This window comes from Kogia breviceps, chromosome 2, assembly GCF_026419965.1.
Source record: "Kogia breviceps isolate mKogBre1 chromosome 2, mKogBre1 haplotype 1, whole genome shotgun sequence".
Classification (NCBI taxonomy): Eukaryota; Metazoa; Chordata; class Mammalia; order Artiodactyla; family Physeteridae; genus Kogia; species Kogia breviceps.
In genome coordinates, this window is record NC_081311.1 from 190,711,682 (window position 1) to 190,733,206 (window position 21,525).

General features: G+C 37.5%; 1 protein-coding gene across 50 annotated transcripts in view; it reads left to right on the plus strand.

The window, feature by feature from the left end:
* The window catches only part of MFF (mitochondrial fission factor), a 43,373-nt gene that overhangs the window by 19,510 nt on the left and 2,338 nt on the right, over positions 1-21,525 (plus strand). For 4 of the 50 annotated variants that reach the window (XM_067027025.1, XM_067027017.1, XM_067027026.1 and 1 more), the window contains 7 exons: positions 350-424; positions 5,187-5,345; positions 8,993-9,025; positions 10,549-10,608; positions 12,297-12,413; positions 14,882-14,966; positions 16,000-16,195. In XM_067027025.1, the coding sequence (XP_066883126.1) occupies positions 350-424; positions 5,187-5,345; positions 8,993-9,025; positions 10,549-10,608; positions 12,297-12,413; positions 14,882-14,966; positions 16,000-16,131 (661 nt within the window). In that variant the 3' untranslated portion in view covers positions 16,132-16,195. Of the gene's footprint in view, positions 1-349; positions 425-5,186; positions 5,346-8,992; positions 9,026-10,548; positions 10,609-12,296; positions 12,414-14,881; positions 14,967-15,999; positions 16,196-17,551; positions 20,671-21,525 lie in introns of those variants that run through there. The other 46 variants (XM_067027034.1, XM_059051774.2, XM_067027037.1 and 43 more) reach the window with 22 other exon arrangements.

The following is a 21,525-nucleotide window of genomic DNA, read 5'->3' on the forward strand; positions in this document are numbered from 1 at the left end:
CTATTAATATAACACGGCTGTATTTTCCCTTTACCAAAGTAATTATTAGACTCTTCCTGTCTTTACCTACTTTAGTCTTTTCTTTGTAATGTGAGATTATTTATGTGTCATTGTGCATGAACCATTGCCTTCCTCCACTTTATTTATTCCTTGTCTTTAAGAATAGAAGTCTATATGGGTATAAGAGCAGAAACACTGGCCTTTGTTTTCTTGTTTACTTTCAAGAGACAATAGGATTGATTATTGTCAGCTATTGACACAGAAACGATTGACCAGTAGAATCGCATTTAGCTTTCTGTTTGTGTTATAAAAGCTGAATATGTAAAAAGAAGCATAATTATTATTTAAGGTGGCACAGATCAGATTCTGCCCCAAGAAATATAATTTCAAGGTTCCAGGCACCGATTTCTGCACCGGAGTACACGTAAGATTTTATCTGCTCTGCTTTTCACAAATAGGAGTTGTTTTAATTCTGCAGGCTTTTTGTTATACTAATATTTCACCAGGTAATTGGCATGTAATGCACTAATTCTCTTACTGTTTGGCTTTTTAGTACCTCTGTTTCAGGATTTCTCAAGCTGTCATCATACACTTTGTTAAGAAAAAAAAATAACTAGACCAAGGAAGTTATGTGTGATTTTGGGTATAAGGGTGAAAATAAAATGGAATAATTTACACCAAGCATCCTTTTACAATTCCTTCATTTTGCTTTGGTTGGCATGTTAGTCCTCTATAGATTCAGTTGAACGAGGTTCAGTGATCCCAATCTTTTTGAAAATTTTAGCATACTATCTTTTCTTGTTCATTTTCACGCAGAAGGACAAAGAGTCTGAGTGTAGTTTGTCATTAAGTTTTTTTTTTCATTCCATAGATTAAAATTATGCTTTGGAAGAATATTTTGCGATCATTGGACCCTCTCTTTCTGTAAGTGTGCTAGAACTAGGTGTGAGGGTGACTCGCCTCCTAAGCTTAGGGAGGGGGCGCTTTGGCGTGCAGTGTAAGATTCAACAGCTGATGTAGTGCTTAAGTATCAGGGGCCACTCTGGCAACCAATGATTTTTCTCCTGTTCTCATTCTCTTGTTATGCTTCTAAGAACTAGTCAGTTACCTTAGTGGCAACAAATTAAAGCTTTCTCTCTATTTAAAATTTCAAAAGAAATGGTACAGAATTTGTGTTTCCGTGAGAATTTTTTCTCCCCCTTCTTACTGTTTTACCTTTACTGTATTTTTGGAAGAGGCTGGACCCTCACCAAAGAGATTATCCTCACAGTTTGAGAAACACTGTTCCTATGACAACCCGCGCAGAGAGAGTTGTTTGACTTTGGACTTAACCTTGTAATAATGACATAGTTATGCCAAGTAAATCTTTTAAATTTGAGTTCTGACATTGGCTAGTGTTGTTTACTCAGCAGTTGTGTAGTAAGATTTCCTGTAAGCGTGAGAGAGAGCTGTTACTAATGAAACAGCGTGGTAAATGTAAGTGCTTTCTTCAAAATTTCCTTGTCTTTTATGAAAGAAAGAGATAAAACAGATTTTGCTGTTTTGTAACATTATTAGGATCAATTTATCATCAACATGCATTTTTATTAAATTACTAATATTATACCATCTGCTTAAATAATCTCAGTGCCTTCACAATATGTTTACTTTTTCATTTTTCACAATAGTTCATGTGTCAAAGCAAACAAACAAAAAATCCCCAAAAGTCAGTCCACTTTGGCGGGGTGGATGAATGGACAGAGATGAAACTCAGCTCTGAACTGTTTCCTGTCACAGTTGATGCCAGTGCTGGACATCCCAGCTAGCGTCAGACCAGTTGCTAAAATGGGGCTTATTCTTTTTCGATCTTAAAATTTTTTTTTGAATTTTATTTTATTTATTTTTTTATACTGCAGGTTCTTATTAGTCATCCATTTTATACACATCAGTGTGTACACGTCAATCCCAATCTCCCAGTTCATCACGCCACCACCACCACCCCTGCCGCTTTCCCCGCGTGGTGTCTATACGTTTGTTCTCTACATCTGTGTCTGTTTCTGCCCTGCACACCGGTTCATCTGTACCATTTTTCTAGGTTCCACATACCTGCGTTAATATGCGATATTTGTTTTTCTCTTTCTGACTTAACTTCACTCTGTATGACAGTCTCTAGATCCATCCACGTCTCTACAAATGACCCAGTTTCGTTCCTTTTTATGGCTGAGTTTAAATTTTTTTATTTGTAAAGAGACTTACAAGACTGCTTAAAGCTTGAAGAAGAAAGAATTGCTAGACTGTTTTCTTCTAATTAGGGTGAACTGTGGTCATCTTATGATTTAATCATTCAGTTCATCCGTAGATAGAAATAAATATTAACAATCAAGGGCATTTAATCTATCTACACTGCCGAAAGTGTTGTATAAAATGCTTCCTACTCTGTTTTTGCTATTTATGAAAGATTGCCATATAAATTAATGAAAAGTCAGATTTCTTACTAATCTTTGAAACTAATTTCTTTTCAGAAACAACCTGAAGTCCAAAATATTTTTGATATTAGTCTTTGATGAAATATCTTTACTAGTATTGATGAAGACTTGATTTAACTTTTATCCTTCCTCATAAACATGTTTTCTTATTAAGTTACAATTACGGGCCATGTAGGATTTTTTTCCATTTAATACCATATTCCAGTTTTATGTGATCATAGAATCTTAGAATTGAAAGTGATCTTACAGACTGTTTTTTGTTTTTGTTTTGCGTTACGCGGGCCTCTCACTGCTGTGGCCTCTCCCGTTGCGGAGCACAGGCTCCGGACGCGCAGGCTCAGCGGCCATGGCTCACGGGCCCAGCCGCTCCGCGGCATGTGGGATCTTCCCGGACTGGGGCACGAACCCGTGTCCCCTGCATCGGCAGGTGGACTCTCAACCACTGCGCCACCAGGGAAGCCCCCCAGACTTGTTTTTAAAACTCAGTCTTCTGTGCATTCCATGTTAAGAATTCCTTGCAATTAATCTGAAAATAATTTATGCTAGATGACCTGATTTCCTGTGTAGGGACAGGAAAAACTTGTACTTTTAGAACTTAAATAAACAATTCCTACTGCTTATTTCTGACAAAATGAGTTCTATCGAAGGAAGCCTTCTTTCCTTTTAAATTTTAATGGGCAAAAATGCATCAAACTTTTTTCATGGATTTGGATTCAGTTTGTTGGTGTTTTTGCTCTAAGATTATAATTCTAAATATTGATCATTATAGACTTTAATATGTATGTAGCTAATTTATTTACTAGTACAAAGTGATATGTGAAGTGTTCAATTTAGCCCCCAAATGCGAAGACAAACGCTTTAATTATATCAATAGATATTGTACTGATTAGTCTTTTAAAACTTGCTTAAGTATAAATTTATCCAGGTATGTTGGCCCTGCTATCAAGAGTGTAAGATGGAGATTGCCTGTTTATGTTGATGCAGAACTGGACACTTTATTCCTGCCTCTGGTGACACTTTTCTAACGTGAATTCAGTCTGGTTTCTCAAAAAGAGCAAGAGCTTCAGGTTTTCTCCATGCTGCCTAAAGAGAACTGTGAGTGCAAGGCTAGCACCGAGACTTTGAGTCCCAGATAGACTGATTCTTTTGCTCTTCTTGGATACCCAGTGTGGGTTTGCCAAGTACCATGGGTCAGCTGATAAGCTATAGATATAGATACTGTCGTTGATAACGTTATATATATCACAGAAGATTCCTAGTCTGTGGACAGACGTTTAAGGTAACCATCCACGAGCCTGCATCTGAAAAATTGCATTTATCTTGACACGATTGGGCCTAATTCCTATGGTGAATCAGCCCTGACAGATTAATTTCTCAGTATGCCAAGATTTGGCTTAAATCTTTCTCTTTTAAGTAGTCTTTGGAAAACATGGTTTTCATGTTTATTGTACTTCTCACTTTGGATCATCAAGACATTGAAAGTTATTCACAAAATTGTGGAGAAGATTTTGTTTTTAATTTTCTGGGACTCTGGGAATAATATTAGACGACAGTTACCCCTTCAAACATTGTTCCACTTATTTTGTGGTTCCCAAATAAATGCATGTTAAGTTAGAAAAGATTTACACAAATCAAAATAAAATCTCTTATCTTTTCAGTTGTTCACTGTCTGCTCCACTTTCACCCTTTCATACAGAATACACAAGGATGAGGTTTAGTCTAAGGTGTTCTTGCCCTGACACTGAGAAAAAATACTGAGCTCAGTTTCCATGGTCCTCTTGTAACAAAACCTCTTACAACAACAAACCAGATGCCAAGTCCATATATCAGTTAAACACCTCATATGGCTGAAAATGCTCTAACATTAGACAGGCCTCTGAAAGTAAAGAGTTCAGGTTAGGATTGTAAAATTGCTTCATTCAAATGCTCTCAGCTTTTAGGAGGTGCTGTCGGGGGAGCCAGAGAAATTGTGAATCGCAACTCACATGTGAAAGAGTGGTTAAGATCACTGTCACTGAGCAACCCAGAAATAGCTGTTTAACATCCATCCTTACCTTCGCATTGTATTCACAGAATTGGGAGTAGTTTTATGTTTTAGTCATTTAGCGAGGGAACATATGCTTTAATGTAATTAAGTAATCAAAATGCTTTTGTTCGTTTTCTGAAACTTTAATTCATCTTTAAATTTACTCGTCATAAACTCAGATTGCTTCATTGTCTTTGTGAAGTACCTGAAATGGCGTTTTCCTGGAATCACTTTGGATTCATGTGTGTAAACCTTGACGCCTGTATACCAGACTTCTCTGACCGTTCTGCCCGTCCATAAGTTGCAGTGCATTGTTGTTTGTTAGAGGCTTGGTTTACTGAACTGGGATATACACACAGGGCAAAGGATGCCACTTCTCCAAAGCTCGGGGTTGAATATACTCCTTGCCGCAGCTCTCTTCCCTCTTAAAGTTGTTCTTACATATGCAGTTTGTTTAATTTGATGTTTAAAGCTACAGTTACAGATGCTGCATGGTAGCTGGTTTTTTTAAAACAATTTAATATGTTCATTAACTTTTGGCTTGACTCTTTTGGGGGAAAATGAAGGGTGGGAAAAATGGGCACGAAAACGATAATTCTTAACATATGAGTTTTTGGGGAAACTGCTGAGCTGAAGTTTTAATACAAATCTGACGTGAGTGTTTTTCTCTTCATTTGCTGTGCTCGTGTAAACAGTGTGACGCCATCGCCACAACAGGTTCGGGTTTGTCCTCCCCGTGCGCTGCCTGACGATGGAGCTAATCCTTCCTCCGCTCGTGGCATTTTGTCGCTCATCCAGTCTTCCACTCGTAGGGCTTGCCAGCAGATCCTGGAGGTGCTGGATGAAAGCCGCAGGTGATGGGCCTCAGCAACTCGCGCCAGCTTTACCGCCTGCCTTTCGGCTCCTCGTTAGCGGACTGTGGTGTCTTCCTTTCGTGTTCGCGCCTTCGTCTCTTTCTCAGATGCAGCGGTTTAAAACAGCTTGCTTTGCTTTCTTTTAATTTGAAATTATTGTCCAAAATTCACATTTCACAAGGTTCTGTTAGCTTCTCTTCAGTCAGGGAGGGAATTCAGTTAATAACTAATTATACACGGGAAGTATAATGATTTTTTTCCCCAAGACTTTGTTTTGGGGAACATTTTAAGTACCTGATTCCATTTGGGGATATGCTGAGGGGTACTTTTGGATTGAGTGTGGGATGTTGGACTGAACTGTACTCATTTTCTTCAGTAAGTCGTTTGATTTACTCATTTATGTTACTAATGTGGTTGGATTAGGAAGCACATCTGAGAAGATGATATCAGTGTAGCTGCCAGGACGTTTTTTTTCTTTCCTCTCAGCTAGGGATTTCCAGGCCTGTACTGAAAATCCCAGGCGCTGTTGTCTTTTTAATGCGGATTATTTTCAGTATGGATAGTGTATCTAACTTTCGAACATCTCCAAGTAAAATCATTAGTAGTGTATACTTAGACTTGTTCATTCAAATAAATTTTTTACCATTATTTCAAATACTTTTTTTCTCCTTGCTTCATTACTAGATGGTGTTTTAAAAAGATGGAATTTGGGAGCTTTTTTGGCATAGTATGAGGAAGGTACAGTCAGTTTCACTTCAACTCTAAACACTTTATGTAGTAACTCTGTGAGTCAGTGTTTGAATTTTCATGATCCTTTTTTTAGACTGTTAATTTTGCATTTTGAAGAATCCCCAATAAATTTAGCTGGCCCTTCCAGTAAACCTTTTTTCTTACTTTAGGAACTGATATGTCTTATGACTTGCTCTGAACAAACTTTTTCTTACGAAGTGCTTTTGATCCTCACATAAGCCCCAGGTGTTTCACCTCCTGCTGCTCTACTAGTGTTTCTGACCCTTCCCAGGGCTCCCATGTGTGTGGGCCCAAGGACTGAAAGCTGTACCAGAAAGAGCATAAAAGAGAAAACTCATGGCAGGGGGAAAATTATATGTATATCTGCATATATATGTACTCATGTATAGGTGTGTATGCGTGTGTGGGGGTGTGTGTATCTATATCCCTCCCCAAAGGTTTAGAGTCCCTCTTATCTCTTTGAAGCTTCAAGGACTGTCTAATATTTGGAGCCTGTAAGAAGCATCATGGTTCAGAAGAAGAAACATGGATTGGGGGGGGGGGTCAGATTTAATCTTGATCCACCCCACTGAACAGCTAGCTACATGATGGCCTTGGGCAAATTGCTTAGCTTCTCTGGGCCTCATTTTCTTCATCTATTTTTTAAAAAGAAGGGTAATACTAATATTAACCTAGTTTTCTGGATTCTTATGAGGAATCTTCCCCCCTCCCCTGCCTTTATTTAAGATATAGGGATAATGGACTCAAATTCTTTATTTAGTGTCATGGGAGATCCTTAAAAAGATATTGAATATAAAATACCTAGCACCTGACTAATATTTCCAAAACCCTGTTTTCTCCTCCCTCCTTAACATAGATTTATTCTTCACCAGGTATCCTCTTTAACTTTTTAATTATAATAGGTCCTTAGAAGAGACTGGATTATTAGGTCAAATTATATCATATCAAATGCTATTATAGTGAAAATATCTGAATGAGAAGGATGTTTATAAATCCCATATAGATTAAATAATAGATAGGTGACAGAGCCCCAGTACGTTAAAATTATTTGTCCCATCCCCCTACATATACACAGTTCAATGCAGTATATGGAAAAATAGTTGGATTTTTTTACTCCTTAATGGAAAAATTTTGCCTCAAGCTCACAAGTACAAAAATCTTACTACCTATAAAATTTACTTTGTATTTTTTTATTTATAAAAAACTATTTTGAATTTTAAGTGATTTTTTTTAAATTGTAATAAATTGACAACGAAAATTCCCTTTTCTGGGAAAGAAGTATCTTTTCTTATTCACTTAAATGAGATTTTTAAAATTCATAAAGTAGTTGTATTAATAATTCTTTGCTCCTGGGTACACACCTTGGAGCCTGGAGGATTAGATTCTCATTAGTGTCATTGGATGCGTTCAATTTTGAAAGGTTTTTTTTTTTCCCCATTGCATTGAAATCTCTTATGATCAAATGTTCAGCAGGATTTAATCAGAGTTGTAAGTGCCAAATCAATTTTTATTTCTACTACGAGAACTGTCTAGCATGACTTACCAGATATAAGAAATAGGAATGTGAAATTTGGATAATGTTCTATTTGCATGATATAAAATAACACTGCTTATAAAGTTTTAAGTGCTTTTATGTTCCTTGCTCTGTACATCATTTTTTTTCCTTTCTGCTTTTTATTCCTGGCTGTTACGCTAATGCAATATCTTATCTTTTCTTAAGCCATCACATTAGGTATAGTTAAATTAAGTTAGAACTGTTTGGCAGAAAGAAAGAAAAAACCTGTCTGCCTGTTTTATTATCATAAAATAATGCATTTTCACAGTTGTTTGGCATAAGAACTATTTTTAGTTTATACTTTGAGGGACATTCTTGAGAGGTTTATGTATTTTTGTTTTCTCATCTTGAGAACTTACATGATCTAAAACCAAGTTCATCAGCAAACAAAGTTAAATCCTAGGTGTACATTAGAAAAGTTTATTTACATAGGTCAGTGCTGTGCATTTGGAAAACTGAGGTGTAAAAAATTTACCAAAACACCTGGGACAAGCACCAGGTGTGTTCTTTGGATTTAAAATGCTGTTTGGTCCTTGCTAGTTATGAAACGCTCATGTCTTCTGACACCTGCTAGAGCTCCGTATCTCACTCGCCAATGCAAAATATTAACGTTTTTAAAAAGAAACTTAGTCCCTATGAAAGAACGTTATTTAAGTATTGACAGATCAGTCATGTTCAGCATGCTTAAGTTTTACTTTTAGAAGGAGCTTGAGGGACTTCCCTGGCGGTCCACTGGTTAAGACTCCACGCTTACACTGCAGGGGGCGAGGGTTCGATCCCTGGTCAGGGAACTAAGATCCCTCATGCTGTGTGGCATGACCCAAAAAAAGGGGGAGGGGGGGTTGGTTATTTCTTTAACAGATTATACTAGCTTTGAATGAAAAGAATAAGAAACCAGTATGTAAATAATTTATATTTTTTGCAAATATCCATATAAATATATTACTTGGAAGACCTAGAAATGCAAAGTTGTAGTTGAAACAGTGTTGTTATTTATAATTTTTAAATTTAAATTTTTAATTTTTAAAATATTCATATAATTCCTGATACATCCAAACTGTTTACTTACTGTAGAAGTTTCCATTTTTTTTAGCAAAGAAACATATTCTACTAAGTCAGACCATTTATTTACTCAAAAATGTCAGTATACAAGTTAATGTGGGAACTTGTAGAACCTTGAATCTCATTCCCTTTTGCCACTTTAATTACAAAACATATTTTCAAACTTAAAAAGATTTTTAATGTAGTAAGTCATATTTACAGTAGAAAGTGGTACTTGAAGTTTCTAACTTTGCCAAATACCTCTCTAATTTACTTTTATATTATATGTGTCAATTGCCAGTGTGAGGAGACAAAATGAAATACGTTGTGAAAGGTAACTATTATTTTCTGGCTCTGCATTATAAAAGGGAAATCTCTGGTAGAATATATTGAATATGGCAGATCCTTTTGAGTAATGTATGATTTTTTTTTTTAAAAAAGCTTTAGGTAACACAAAGCAGTGGCTTCATTTTTAACCTTTCTTATGTTAATGTAATGTAGGGTTGTAGTTAAGTAAGTTTTCCTAATGTCACAGAATAAATTAATTAGGATGGGCTGAGTTAAAAACCTGTCTCAAGCATATGTAATTTTTCACTGTTCTTTAGCCAACAAAATAGAAGTCTAACATCCGACCCAAAAGTCTCTTATCCTGTAGGCTCTGGAAAATTTCTTTAAGCACCAGTAGTGCCTTTAGGAAACATATAAGCTAAACATTAAAACTTTCTTGTATAAATTGACCTGACATAAAATAGTGATTTGTATTGTAACCAAAATTCTACAGCTGTGCCAACTTACAAAGAAAATATAGTGCATTTGGTACTAAATGTTTACTGTAAGAATTGTCTTGATACTTAAATTCAGGCAAAACCTGATCAGTCTGTAGAGGAGGAGACATTCGAAATAGAATGTAATAATTCTTCAAATCCTTATATGGGTTCTATACCTCACTCTCCTTTCTCTGGTTATAAATATTGCTGATTGCTTTCTGGGGGATTGACCAGTGACCACATAGAGCTTTTGTTTTCTGATTTTAAAAATAAAATTTATTGGAAAGGTTACTGCTTACCTAGGTAGAGAACTAATTGTCCTCTAGAATCAAAGTATGACTCGGTGAAAATGCAGTGCACCTTAGTCTTCATTTTGAAGATTCCAGCAGTCCTGTGTGTCGCTCCTGGCTGTCTCTCAAGGTCAGACTCACATATTTGATTGCACTTCCTGTAATGTGCTCTGCAGTATGCCCCTCAAAGCTTGTCCCTCATCTCCTTAGCTCCAGAACTGAGGCTTGCAGTTTTGCTCTTGAGAGCTGACGGTTTGAATGAGACACAGCTATATTAAGTTATCAGGCACTCAGCAAAATTAATGAGGTAGGAGGCAAGGAATTGTGAGAAATGGGAGTTTCTTGAAATTTTTTCGTTTTTGCGATAGAGCTTTGATATCAGATGAGCAGCCATGATGATGCAGGTGCTACTAACCAGTTCTTGACTTGCTTCTAAAGTTGCTGGCGATTTTTTTTTCCAACTAGAAGAGAGAAATTATACATTTTGAACAGAGTTGTCCTCTGTCTTGAATTTCATAAATCAGAATATAAGCACCAAATAAATTATACGCTGGTGCTATTTTGTTATGAAAACGTAGGTTCCCTTTGTTTTTTGCCACATTGTAAGATATTAAACTTATGAAAATCATAAAATGGAGGACAGTGAGACAAAGATATTTGAAGTGTTTGAAATATATTGTGTTGAAACATACAAACATATTTGACATTTATTTGTCTTTTTGTCTTATTTTTGCTTTTATCTTGTCACTCTCTGGTTCCTGATTCTGTCTTGTGCCTCCTCCCGCAAAAACCTGCCTTAGACCTGTGTTGCGTGGTGGGTCTGCTGCCGCCCCCTCTAACCCTCATCATGACAACGCCAGGTAAACTTTGAGACTTTGTAATTACCAGGGTAAAGAGTTGACTGAACGTGTAGTTTGCCGGACGTAATGCATGTAGTAGCCACGCCTTTGTATTATAGCTTGAATCTCTACAGCTTTTCTCTGTGAGTACATCCTGTTTTTCTCTGAGAACAGTGAGTCTAATCATTCATGACATTTGGCCAAAAGAGTATAAAGAAAAATAGTTACGATACATTATCACGGGAACGTCAGAGACAGGGTATTTAAACATGGTTTTAATAGCTTATAGGCGATCATGCTAAAACAGAAAAAAATAATCTTAAACCTTGTTTTATGTGCATCATTTTAATTGTTGCCTGAGGTTCTGTCCAGCATTTCCTTTTTAGTTGTTAATTGTCTGTAATGTCACTTTCAGTGTGTAGGTAAATGTGTCTGTAAAGCATCATCTTAAATTGGGGGAAATGAGCATTGGTAACCTGAGAAGTTAAATGTTTAGAAAGAGAATTTAGTTTTAAGAATTTTTTTTTTTGAAAAAGCCTTTTTATGCTTGAAAGATTATATTACCTGGCACTTGTAAACAGATGACAAACGATTAGCTGTACAAATCTTCACGCATAAAGATAGTGGTTAATTACATCAAGATTGTGTTTGTGTGTACGCAATCACGAGGTACCCTGCTTCTCTACTTATACTTCTTAACAAATACGTATTTAAAACTTTAAACAAAGTCTTTGGATTCACTAAACCAAGTTGTACAAAATCTGTGGTCTGAGAAGCTGCTGTCAATATTATAACTGAATATTATATATAATTCTGGCATATCAAAAATATTTAAATTGCAACACATATGACCAATGAATACGAAAATTATTTATCAATGCACATATATATACAGTGAGATCCCTGGGCGATAGGGACCAAAAAAAAGAGAGAGAGAGAGAAAGAGAGAGACTCACAAGAATACGAAGCCCTCGACCTAGTAATAGTCGGTCAAGTCTGGGATTCTTGTCGAAGACCTTGAATATCAAAGCCCCACTCTCAACTACAGGATTAAAACCACTGCAGAATCCCAGGCACACTTCCAGGGGGGCTCCAAAGTTATTTTTGTTCCTTGGAAGGCAAAATAAAACAGCGTTGTTTACTCAGGATCATTCTGTAAGTTGAGACAATTCAGGGTGTTAAGCAGCAATGAGACTCTCCCTAGCAGGCAATGCGCACCTGGGCACATCCCAGTAGAACCGTAAGACAGCACTCTGTCCTCTATCTTCCCCCGCCTGTGTTGCACGTTTTCTATTAGATGTACCCATTTCTGTCAGCCATTACCCTTTCTTCCTCAAGTATAAGCCCAAACAAATGTCTGGCCCCCCTTGATGTGGTCAGATGTAGTTGTAGACAAAGAGCAAAGCAAATGCTGACTTTGGGGTTTCTTCCAAACTCTGAGGTAGTAAATACAAAATCAACTAATTTGAGTCTGCCCAGATTTCATTCTGGAGTGAGTTTCATGTGCCCTCACTGCCGTCTTGAATGTTCCGAGTCCTACTAAAATCAAAAGCGTGGTCGTGTAACCTGTGACAGGGCATGGGGGAAGTGGAACAGTCTGGATCACTCTCTGCCAGGCCCTCGTTTTGATGGAGTTGTGGTGACTCAAAGACTGACTGCTGCGATAAAGGAGGATGAGGCATACCTGGTTCTTTGCTTATGTTCCACAGAGGCCGCTGCAAGGGTTCTGCTAGTGTTGGAGGGTCTCCTGCAGAGGCGGGGGGCAGCTGTGGCTCACCAAGAGACAAGGACACTGGCAGCAGAAGTTCTGGGAAGCACTCCTTGGCGTAAGCCCTCCCAGAGTCTGTTTTAAGAATTTTTGTCATCCGTTGATTAAACTTTTTCTCTCTTATTTTTGTCCCTTTCACACTTTCAGACATGCTTAGCCTGAGTAGTTATTTCTTCCTGTCATGCACAAGGACAGATAGAATGGCACATACGAATATTTTAAGGTTCTCAGGTGCCAAAATCTCATTTCCCAACTTCTAGGGTAAAAAAAAAAAAAAAAAAAAAAAATTGGTTGGTATTTACAGATACCATTTCTGTATTTTTTTCAGAGCCAATTTTATTTATTTTAAGCAGAAATGGATTATCTGTAGCAGTAGATTTAAAACTGGCAGCATTATTTCTATGATGAGAGGAAACAAGGTGGCACGTTCATTTTTAGGCAAGAAAAGAGGGAAATATTGGTTTCTCATTAATAGTGAATTCAGGTTAGAAAATTGAAAAGTGTGTCCTTAGGGGTCCCTTTCCACTCTGCTGACTTGTTTCTTTTTACAATATTAACTCGGTCCATTTTAAGTTTTTCCTTGTGTTATTTCACGTAAGTTTGTGATCCTTTTATTTTTCTGTGAAAGTATTTTCAGGCAGTGATCTGACTTAAATTTCCTACAGAGTTTTTAGCTTTGATCAATACAGGTTTTAGTTTTAAGTCAAATTATTACACAGGTAAAGTCTTTTGTCATATCCTTAGATTTCTTAGCAAATGAAGATTTCCTTTACAGATATTTAAAACCTTAGTTAATTCAGGATCTAAATTGTGGGGAGTCCCTTTCAGTTATACTTCATTCTCTCTCTTCAGTCTGGGTCCCTTTACCTTTGAAGCAATTGCTTCTACTGTTTGATTTTTTTTTTCCCAATTATTTATCTCATGTATGAACTCACAGAAATAGAAAAGTTTTATTTTGAGGATAAAGTGTAGAGAAGAGGAATCTTCAACCCTTATTTTTTCCACTAATTGTTTAAGAATTCTGCTTAATGTTCAAAGGAATAATTAACTCAGATGTTTGTAAAGCCATAGTTCTTAGCACTTACTGACTTAGTAGCTAACTTCTCTATCTGATGTCGTTACTCTCGGTATTCTAGTATATTTGCTCTGTTCCCATGAAGGAAGGGTCAGATTAGGAGAAAGCGAGTTAATTTAGCCATAAAAAGAACATGTAGAGATTGTTCTAGATTATCTAAAGTCAGTACATACCATCTATCATTGAAACTGTAGCCTGTGTAATTAAAATCAGTGTTCAGAATGATGACACTGCAGGATTATACAATTAAAAATTGTTTTACATTATTTATTAAAGTATTTTTGAATTATTTTCAATGGCATTTGTAACAAAAGGATTTTCTGAATAAACTTGTCTTTAACGTGTCTGGATGAAAAATATAATTCTCTTCATACACCTTTGTGTGGTAATATGCTTTTTGTAATAGGGACTTCCTTGAAATATTAAAAATATCAATATTATGCTCAATGTGTCAACTCTGTAGACTACATAGGAGTAACTTTTAAATTCAGTTTATTTATAATCCACTCATTTGGAAAAGTTAATGTGCCATTTTACTGAGATAAGCATATAGGATTAAAACAGTAAGGATATAAATATACGAGGTGAAATATATGGTATGTAAATTGTATCTTGATTAAAATATATTTTAAAAGTGGAAATCTGGGCAAAGAGGAGTAATAGCATTTGTGTGCATTTGTATCTCAGAAGTTTATTGTCATTCATTTAAAAATCAGTGCGCCTTTAGAAGTAACTGCATTTGAACAAGACGTACTTTTTGATGTTTCTCTAGGGTTTGTCTTAGTGGCTTTCCAGTATTCTTTTATACACCGCTTGTTAATTTTAGTATTTAGATGCTGGATCTGAATGTAGTGACAAGATGTATTCAGGTGATTTTATAATTGCTTCTATGGAGACACAGTAGAGAATAAGTAATTGGAAATAAGCAGTGAAGAGTAGAAATGGCAAGAGAAGAGGCACTGAGAAGAGGAGGAGAAATAAAAAATGATCAGTCTTCCTTTTTTAGCTGGAGTTTGTTTACCTTGTGTCCCCTGCCGTGAGTCTCAGCAGGGACTTCTGAGGAACCATGTACAGACATCAGATGGTGGGAGAATTGTACTTCGTTTGAATTGAGAGCATAGCAGCTCTCAGACCTTCTCAGCCAGGTATCCTTTCTCACACTGCCAGTCGAGGTGAAAAGTGTCTCCTTATTTAGATCTTTAGTCAGGGTTTCTTCTCTTTCTCACACTTGCAGGACACCTTCCTAGTGTTGTAGGTAGTTGTTACCCTAAGCTCTTTCCTTTATTAGTACCCGTTCAGATGGGTAAATATTTTAGTAATTTGTACTGTTAAATACCAGTCTTTTTAACGAGTCTCTGAGCATTACACAATATATTACATGATTTGACTTGCAAGGTACTTTTAGTTCTGTTCTAATATTAAATCATATTTTTATATTTCTTATCTGCTAGGTATGGTATTTCAAATATAGATACAACGATTGAAGGAACCTCAGATGACATGACTGTTGTAGATGCAGCTTCATTAAGACGACAGGTATTTAATGTACCAAATATCATATAATCCTAAATTATATTCATATAATATTTAAAGTGGTAGTTCCTAACATTTTATCATTTTCTGTCCAGTGGAACCTATGGATTAAAATGTTTTATCAAACTATTTATTAAACCATAATTGACTTTCCCATTTTGATTAAAGACATATTAAACCGCTATTTACATGTTTGGATCAGCATAAAGCAGTATTACCAAAATGGATTGATGTAATTCTAGCCCATAACAAAGAATCCTAACATTTTAAGCAAAGCAGTGCATCCATAAATTGCTCTGAAGCCGAGATGAGCGTTCACAGTTGGAGCAAGGGGCCTGGGCCTTTTAACCCCATCACAGGCCAGTCGGTGGGTGCATGCTGCCTTCACAAGGGAGCATGCACTTGGGCAAGGCAGTTGCTCAGCCCAGGGCTATTCACAGTAAGGACCCACAGCCGAGGACAGTGCCGTCAACCAGTGACACTCCTCTGACAGGTAGAGAATTAGCCATTTAGACCTGAAGGGCATGGGTGGCAGGTCACAGGGCCCACTACAGTAGGTTAATTATTGGGATCCTTTTAGTAACTCAGAGAAGGCATAAAACAGTTAAAGCAGGTTAAAGATGAAAAACTGAAGCTAAGGGACAGAAGCTCATAAGAGAAGAGAATTTAAGTGAATTTAAGCTGTCGTGGGTAACGTTTTTTTCTATATATAGCTTTCTTTATTTTACTCCAAATGAAACTCTTCATGTTTTTAATAATTCTTTTTACAAATTAAACTACTTTATGAGAATCTGATAGCACAGGGAGATCAGCTAGGTGGTTTATGACCACCTAGAGGGGGGTGGGATAGGGAGGGTAGGAGGGAGACGCAAGAGGGAAGAGATATGGGAACATATGTATATGTATAACTGATAAGCAGAAACTAACACACCATTGTAAAGCAATTAAAATCCAATAAAGATGTTGAAAAAAAAAGAATCTGATTGCATCATGCATTAAAGCTTCTATTCATTTTTTGATGTTGTTTTTTACTTAGATAATCAAACTAAATAGACGTCTACAACTTCTGGAAGAGGAGAACAAAGAACGTGCTAAAAGAGAAATGGTCATGTATTCAATTACTGTAGCATTCTGGCTGCTTAATAGCTGGCTCTGGTTTCGCCGCTAGAGGTAACCTCAACTCTCAAAAATATTGTCTCAACAGCTGGAAATATAAAGAATTTGCAAACTTCTTTATTTCTGTCTTTGCATTGTATGCCGTTTTACAGTCCCCACCCTGAAAACGTATTTCTCCCAGAAAGGATGGGGGAAGGACTTATATTTGCAGAAGTAAAGGTATATCCTGTCACTGGACTGTATTTAGTTTTAACCAGTTCTGCCCTAACACCTATTTAAAATTCTCCCTTTGCATGTTTTGTAAATAGGATCTAGTTTGTTTGTTGTTTTGTCTTGTTTTGTTTTGTTTTTGCCTCATCGATCTGCACAGCTAATTCTATGAATGGGAGAGAAAAAAGTTGTACAGAAAATGGATTTAGAGAAGTGTCTGCAAAGGAAAAATAATACTTTATATTGTCCTGTTTCTCAAACACTGTTAGATTAAACAGTTTAGTTAATAGACATTTTTGCATCCACATTTCAACATTCACACTACTGAAGTCATGGTCTGGTGTCAGATTTAATAAACTCAAGTCACCTCATGTTTCAGGATCACCTTCAACAAAATAATTCCTAACATTTTCAGCAGTTTAAGATGTGGGCAAAATGTGCATTTTTATTTTTATTTTAGTTTTGCAGATGGTTTTCTATAAAGTACATTTTTACGAAGTCCATGTGTGAGTGATTTAAAAAACTACAGAATAAGGTACAAATGTAGTGTATTTAATAAACTGTCAACCAAAGCTATATTTGTGTATCAAAAGATTTTATTTCATCGTATTGTGCTGTGAGCTATATTCCATATCATGTTTCTTTATATGCACCTAAGTTTTCCCGGCTCTGGAGCAAGTAAAGCAATTAATGACTTGGCAGGTAGCAAGAACCCACTTGCTTCCTTTCAGATCTTCGTCCTGGTAGTGGTAGGCGCTGGTTTTGTTACAGGTGTTTTTGTAATTTGTAGTGTCTATAAAGTGGTTCAGATAAAAATACCTTCAGTTGTGTTGCTTTTTCCATTGTATTCAGCTGATATACTAAATCTGATGAGATTAAATGCATCAATGAAACCAAGTGCTGGGAGCCTTTAGTTCCCAAACTTTTTTTTTCCTTTTTTTGTTTCAGAAATGGATAGAATTTTACTTAGGTGCAGTATTCTCCATACATCTTCAGTATCTTTCTACCAAGGCAGTGAGTTTTGAGAAAGGCAATTAGGGGAAATTCCTTAGATGTAGGTATATTGAACTGTTCTATTCTTGCTTCTCTCCTGTCCTTCCAAAAAAAAAAAATACTTGGAGGAAGGATTCTTTTCTTTAATTCCTAGGGTTTATCATGAGTTTGGTGACAATTTTTTTTACCCATGAAAGTCTTCTGACCTTTATAATATCCTAATGATGTCATTAATTATATTAATTCTATCTTTATATGTATATCTCAAGGTAATTTCTGTGAATAATTGAAACTACAAAAATGATTTAAAAAACAATGGATGAGGGCTTCCCTGGTGGCGCAGTGGTTGAGAATCCGCCTGCCAATGCAGGGGACACAGGTACAAGCCCTGGTCCACGAAGATCCCACATGCCGCGGAGCAGCTAAGCCCGTGCACCACAACTACTGAGCCTGCTCTCTAGAGCCCACGAGCCACAGCTACTGAGCCCACAAGCCACAGCTACTGAAACCCGCCCGCCTAGAGCCCGTGCTCTGCAACAAGAGAAGACACCTCAGTGAGAAGCATGTGCACTGCAACGAGGAGGAGGCCCCGCTCACCACAACTAGAAGAAGCCCGCGCGCAGCAACAAAGACCCAACACAGGCAACAATTAATTAATTTAATTTTTTTTTTTAAGTGGATAAAGTTAACACCTCTTTTGCTGGGTAGGCATGAAAAGGATTGATTCCATAAAAGTCAAAAATGAACATGAGCAGGAAATCCAGGAGATAAGCACAGAAGCTATTTTTCTCCCTATTGACTTTTACCAAACACTGGAGACCTAGAACTTTCTCTCTTAATGGCTGTACGGGGGGTAGGTGGTATAATCACATGTCTTCTTACGCAGGCATTAGCTATAACAGGAGACTCCTGCATGAAACTCAAACCCCAAAACACTACACCCTCAGTGAAAGAGTAAATGAGAAATCAACTTAGCATCCAGAAGGGGACAACAAAGAAACATGTCTTCACCTTGTTACAGATCTAAAAACAAAAGAGCTTGAGTCTCTCTAACTCTAAAACCAAGTCCAGCTATGCCAGCCTCCCTTCCCTAGAAGTCATTTTTCATCATTGTAAGAAAGTGGTTTGGGAGTTGAGAGGAACAGATTCACTCCTGGTCAGGATGGTCAGGAAGTACTTCTTAGCTATTTGAGCTGAACCTTGGAATAAATAAATATATGATTTCAACAAGCAGAGAATGAAGAAAAGATTCGAGATGCAGGGAGCAGTGGAAGAAAAGGATACAGTCAGGGCCAGTAACAGAGTAATCAGCCTACCATACTGGCTAGTGCCATACGGCTAAGTAGCAAGTACGCTGTGCCGCTTCTTTCGGAACTCTGTTTAAAGGTTGGGTGTTTTTCACTTCTAGGAATACTTGTTGAAGCATTTGCTGGTTACTGACACTTTGAGGGATAATTTTATGAAAATATATTTGCAAGAGAGCTTTCCTTCTTTTCCTGCATGAATGTCTGTTATCCAGCTTCTTGATCATATTTGACACTGAAATTGAACTTTTTCTGGCCTCAAGTTTGGAAAAATGTAACTACCATAACTTGTTCTTTTACTTAGAGTGTATTATCCTGTCAGTAAGTAGAGACTCGTGTGTGCACAGCACTGGCCTCAGGAGTAAGCGGTTATAGCAGACGCACCACAAACCCTGCTCTTAAGGAATTGACAGATTAATGGAGGAGGAGGGAAATAAGGCTTTTTAAAGAATTAGAGGATTATAAAAATAATTTTATGAAGGAGGAGGAATTTGAGATATGTGCCCAAGAACAGGGAGAGAGTGTTTCAGATAGTGGATGCAGTAAAAAAAAATAAAAGTATAAAGATTCCAAAGTGAGATTGAACATGGGAATGGAAGTGAGAAATAAAAAACAATGAGCTTTGTAAATGACTAGGTGCATGTTGTATGTGTATGGGGGGGTGTACAGACGTGCATTTGTAAGTTTAGGTACCGGGGTAGAGATGGCATGGCCCCAAAAGCCACCTCACCACAAGTGGCCTGTCGGCTTTAGGCATTTAATCCAAGGCTGCCGTTGCCATGAGACCAAAATTGCAAAGAACTAACTTGCCAGCTATTTCAGCTGACGGTGCTACTGCCACCCATCCTTTCCTTTGTCCTCTGAAATGCGGGGCTCACGCCTCTGCTCACGACCCTGTAGAAAACCGGGGTCATCTCCCACCCGTTTCCAGGCTGATGAAGATTATATGCACTGTCATTGACTTGTTCAGTCCAATACAGTGAGCTGTCGCGTTTCTTTGACTTGTGTTTTAATTTTGTGGCTCTTGGCAGTTTGACATTCATGTAATAAGCGTTGAGTCTTGGCTAAAAGCTGAGTACTAAAGATAGGATTAATTCATTCAACAAGATATTCGTCGTGGCCCTACTTCGTATCAGGCACGGTACTTGGTACTCTACTGGGAGTGAATAAAAGAAACATATCCCTGTACCCATGCAGCTTACGGTTTTATGGGGGAGAGTGAAATTTAAGAAACAAGTACACATTAAAATGCTATTGCCATTGTGATAGGTACTGTAAATCAGCAGTCCCCCACCTTTTCGGCACCAGGGACCGGTTTCGTGGAAGCTGTTTCTTCCACGGGGTCGTGGGGGATGGTAATGTGAGCGATGGGGAGTGGCGGATTCTGAAGCTCTGCTCGCTTGCCCCTTGCCCACCTCCTCTGTGCGGCCCGGGTCCTAACAGGCCGTGGACCGCCACCGGTCCACAGCCCAGGGCTTGGGGACCCCTGCTGTAAATGAAAGGACGCTAAAGGAGAGAGTAAAGGGAAGCCTGCCTTCCATTAGGCTGTTAGGGAAAGCATCTCCAAAAAAGTGATACTTGTCCTGAAGTCTGAAAGATGAAGAGGGTTTAGCCAGAGATTAGACAGGTGGGAGCTGGGCAGAGAAGAGGCCTTGCTGAGGACCTGAAGAAGGAGAGAGCTCATGAATAAGTGGATGAGAAGGACATGGTCCCTGTTCTCTTAAATTGTCTTAAAGTGATGGATTTATAAACAAAAATATTTACGTTACATTGTGACAGGTATGATCACCGTGGTTTGGGTAAGTGCTAACTTAGTTTGTTGAAATCATGCGCTCTGGGAAGGCTTTCTCAAGTAGTAGATTTTTAAGCTAGACGTTAAGGATAAATAGGCATTTATAGGAGCATAGGAAGAAGGTCTTTATACAGTAAATGGGTTCAGAAAAAAATGCCTATAAGTTCTTGATGTTACTGATTGGGGGGAGGGGGACAGCTATAATATATGTATTGTAAATTATTTCTATAATCTTAAGCCCAGTGAATATAAATAATTGAAATAAAAAGCAGGAATGATCATATTCAGAAAATTGTAGATTTTGAGTTTTGTCTACCGTATAACATTTTAATATGGTAAACACACTGTTTCGTTACCCTGTCTTAAAGTTTGGCATATATATATAAGCCAGATTTCGAAAAACTGATTTTTTCCCCCTAGGTATTTACTGTTTTTTAATTATTGCGAAAAATGCGAACATAGGAAAATTGAAGAGTGTAATGAATTGCCATATGCCTGTCACCTAAATGTAACAACATTTTTTCAGTTGCTTCATTTTTTAGCTGAAATGTCTTAAAAACATGACATTTTCCCCCAAACATATGCATTTCTGAAAAATAAGGACATTTTCCTACATAACCATAAAACCATCATCAGGCATAAAAAAACTAACAGTAAGCCCTTAATATTACCTAAACCAGTCCTTGTACAAGTTCCCCCAGTTATCCCCGCGAGGCTCACGTAACCATTTGGTTGAGTCATGTCTGTCTCTTCGCTCTCTTAACCTAGAATAGTTCCCTCTGCCCATCCAACCTTTTATTTTTCTTACACTACATTTTCTTGTTGAAAACAGGGGACTATTGTCTGTTTACCATCCCACCTTTTGAATTTGTCTGAATAATGTCCTCTTTCCCTGGATTTTCCGTAAGCTGAAGTAGGTCTAAAGACTTGATTGTATTTAGATTACTGTTCACACTTGAATAACTCAGGGGTTAGGGGCGCCAACTTTCCACGCAGTCAGAAATCCACATGTAACTTTTGGTTGGCTCTCCATATCCTCGGTTTCTCTGTATCCAGGACTCTGCACCCACAGATTCAACCAACTGCAGATCGTGTAGTACTCTAGTATTTACTATTGGAAAAAATCTGCATTATAAGTGGATCTGCA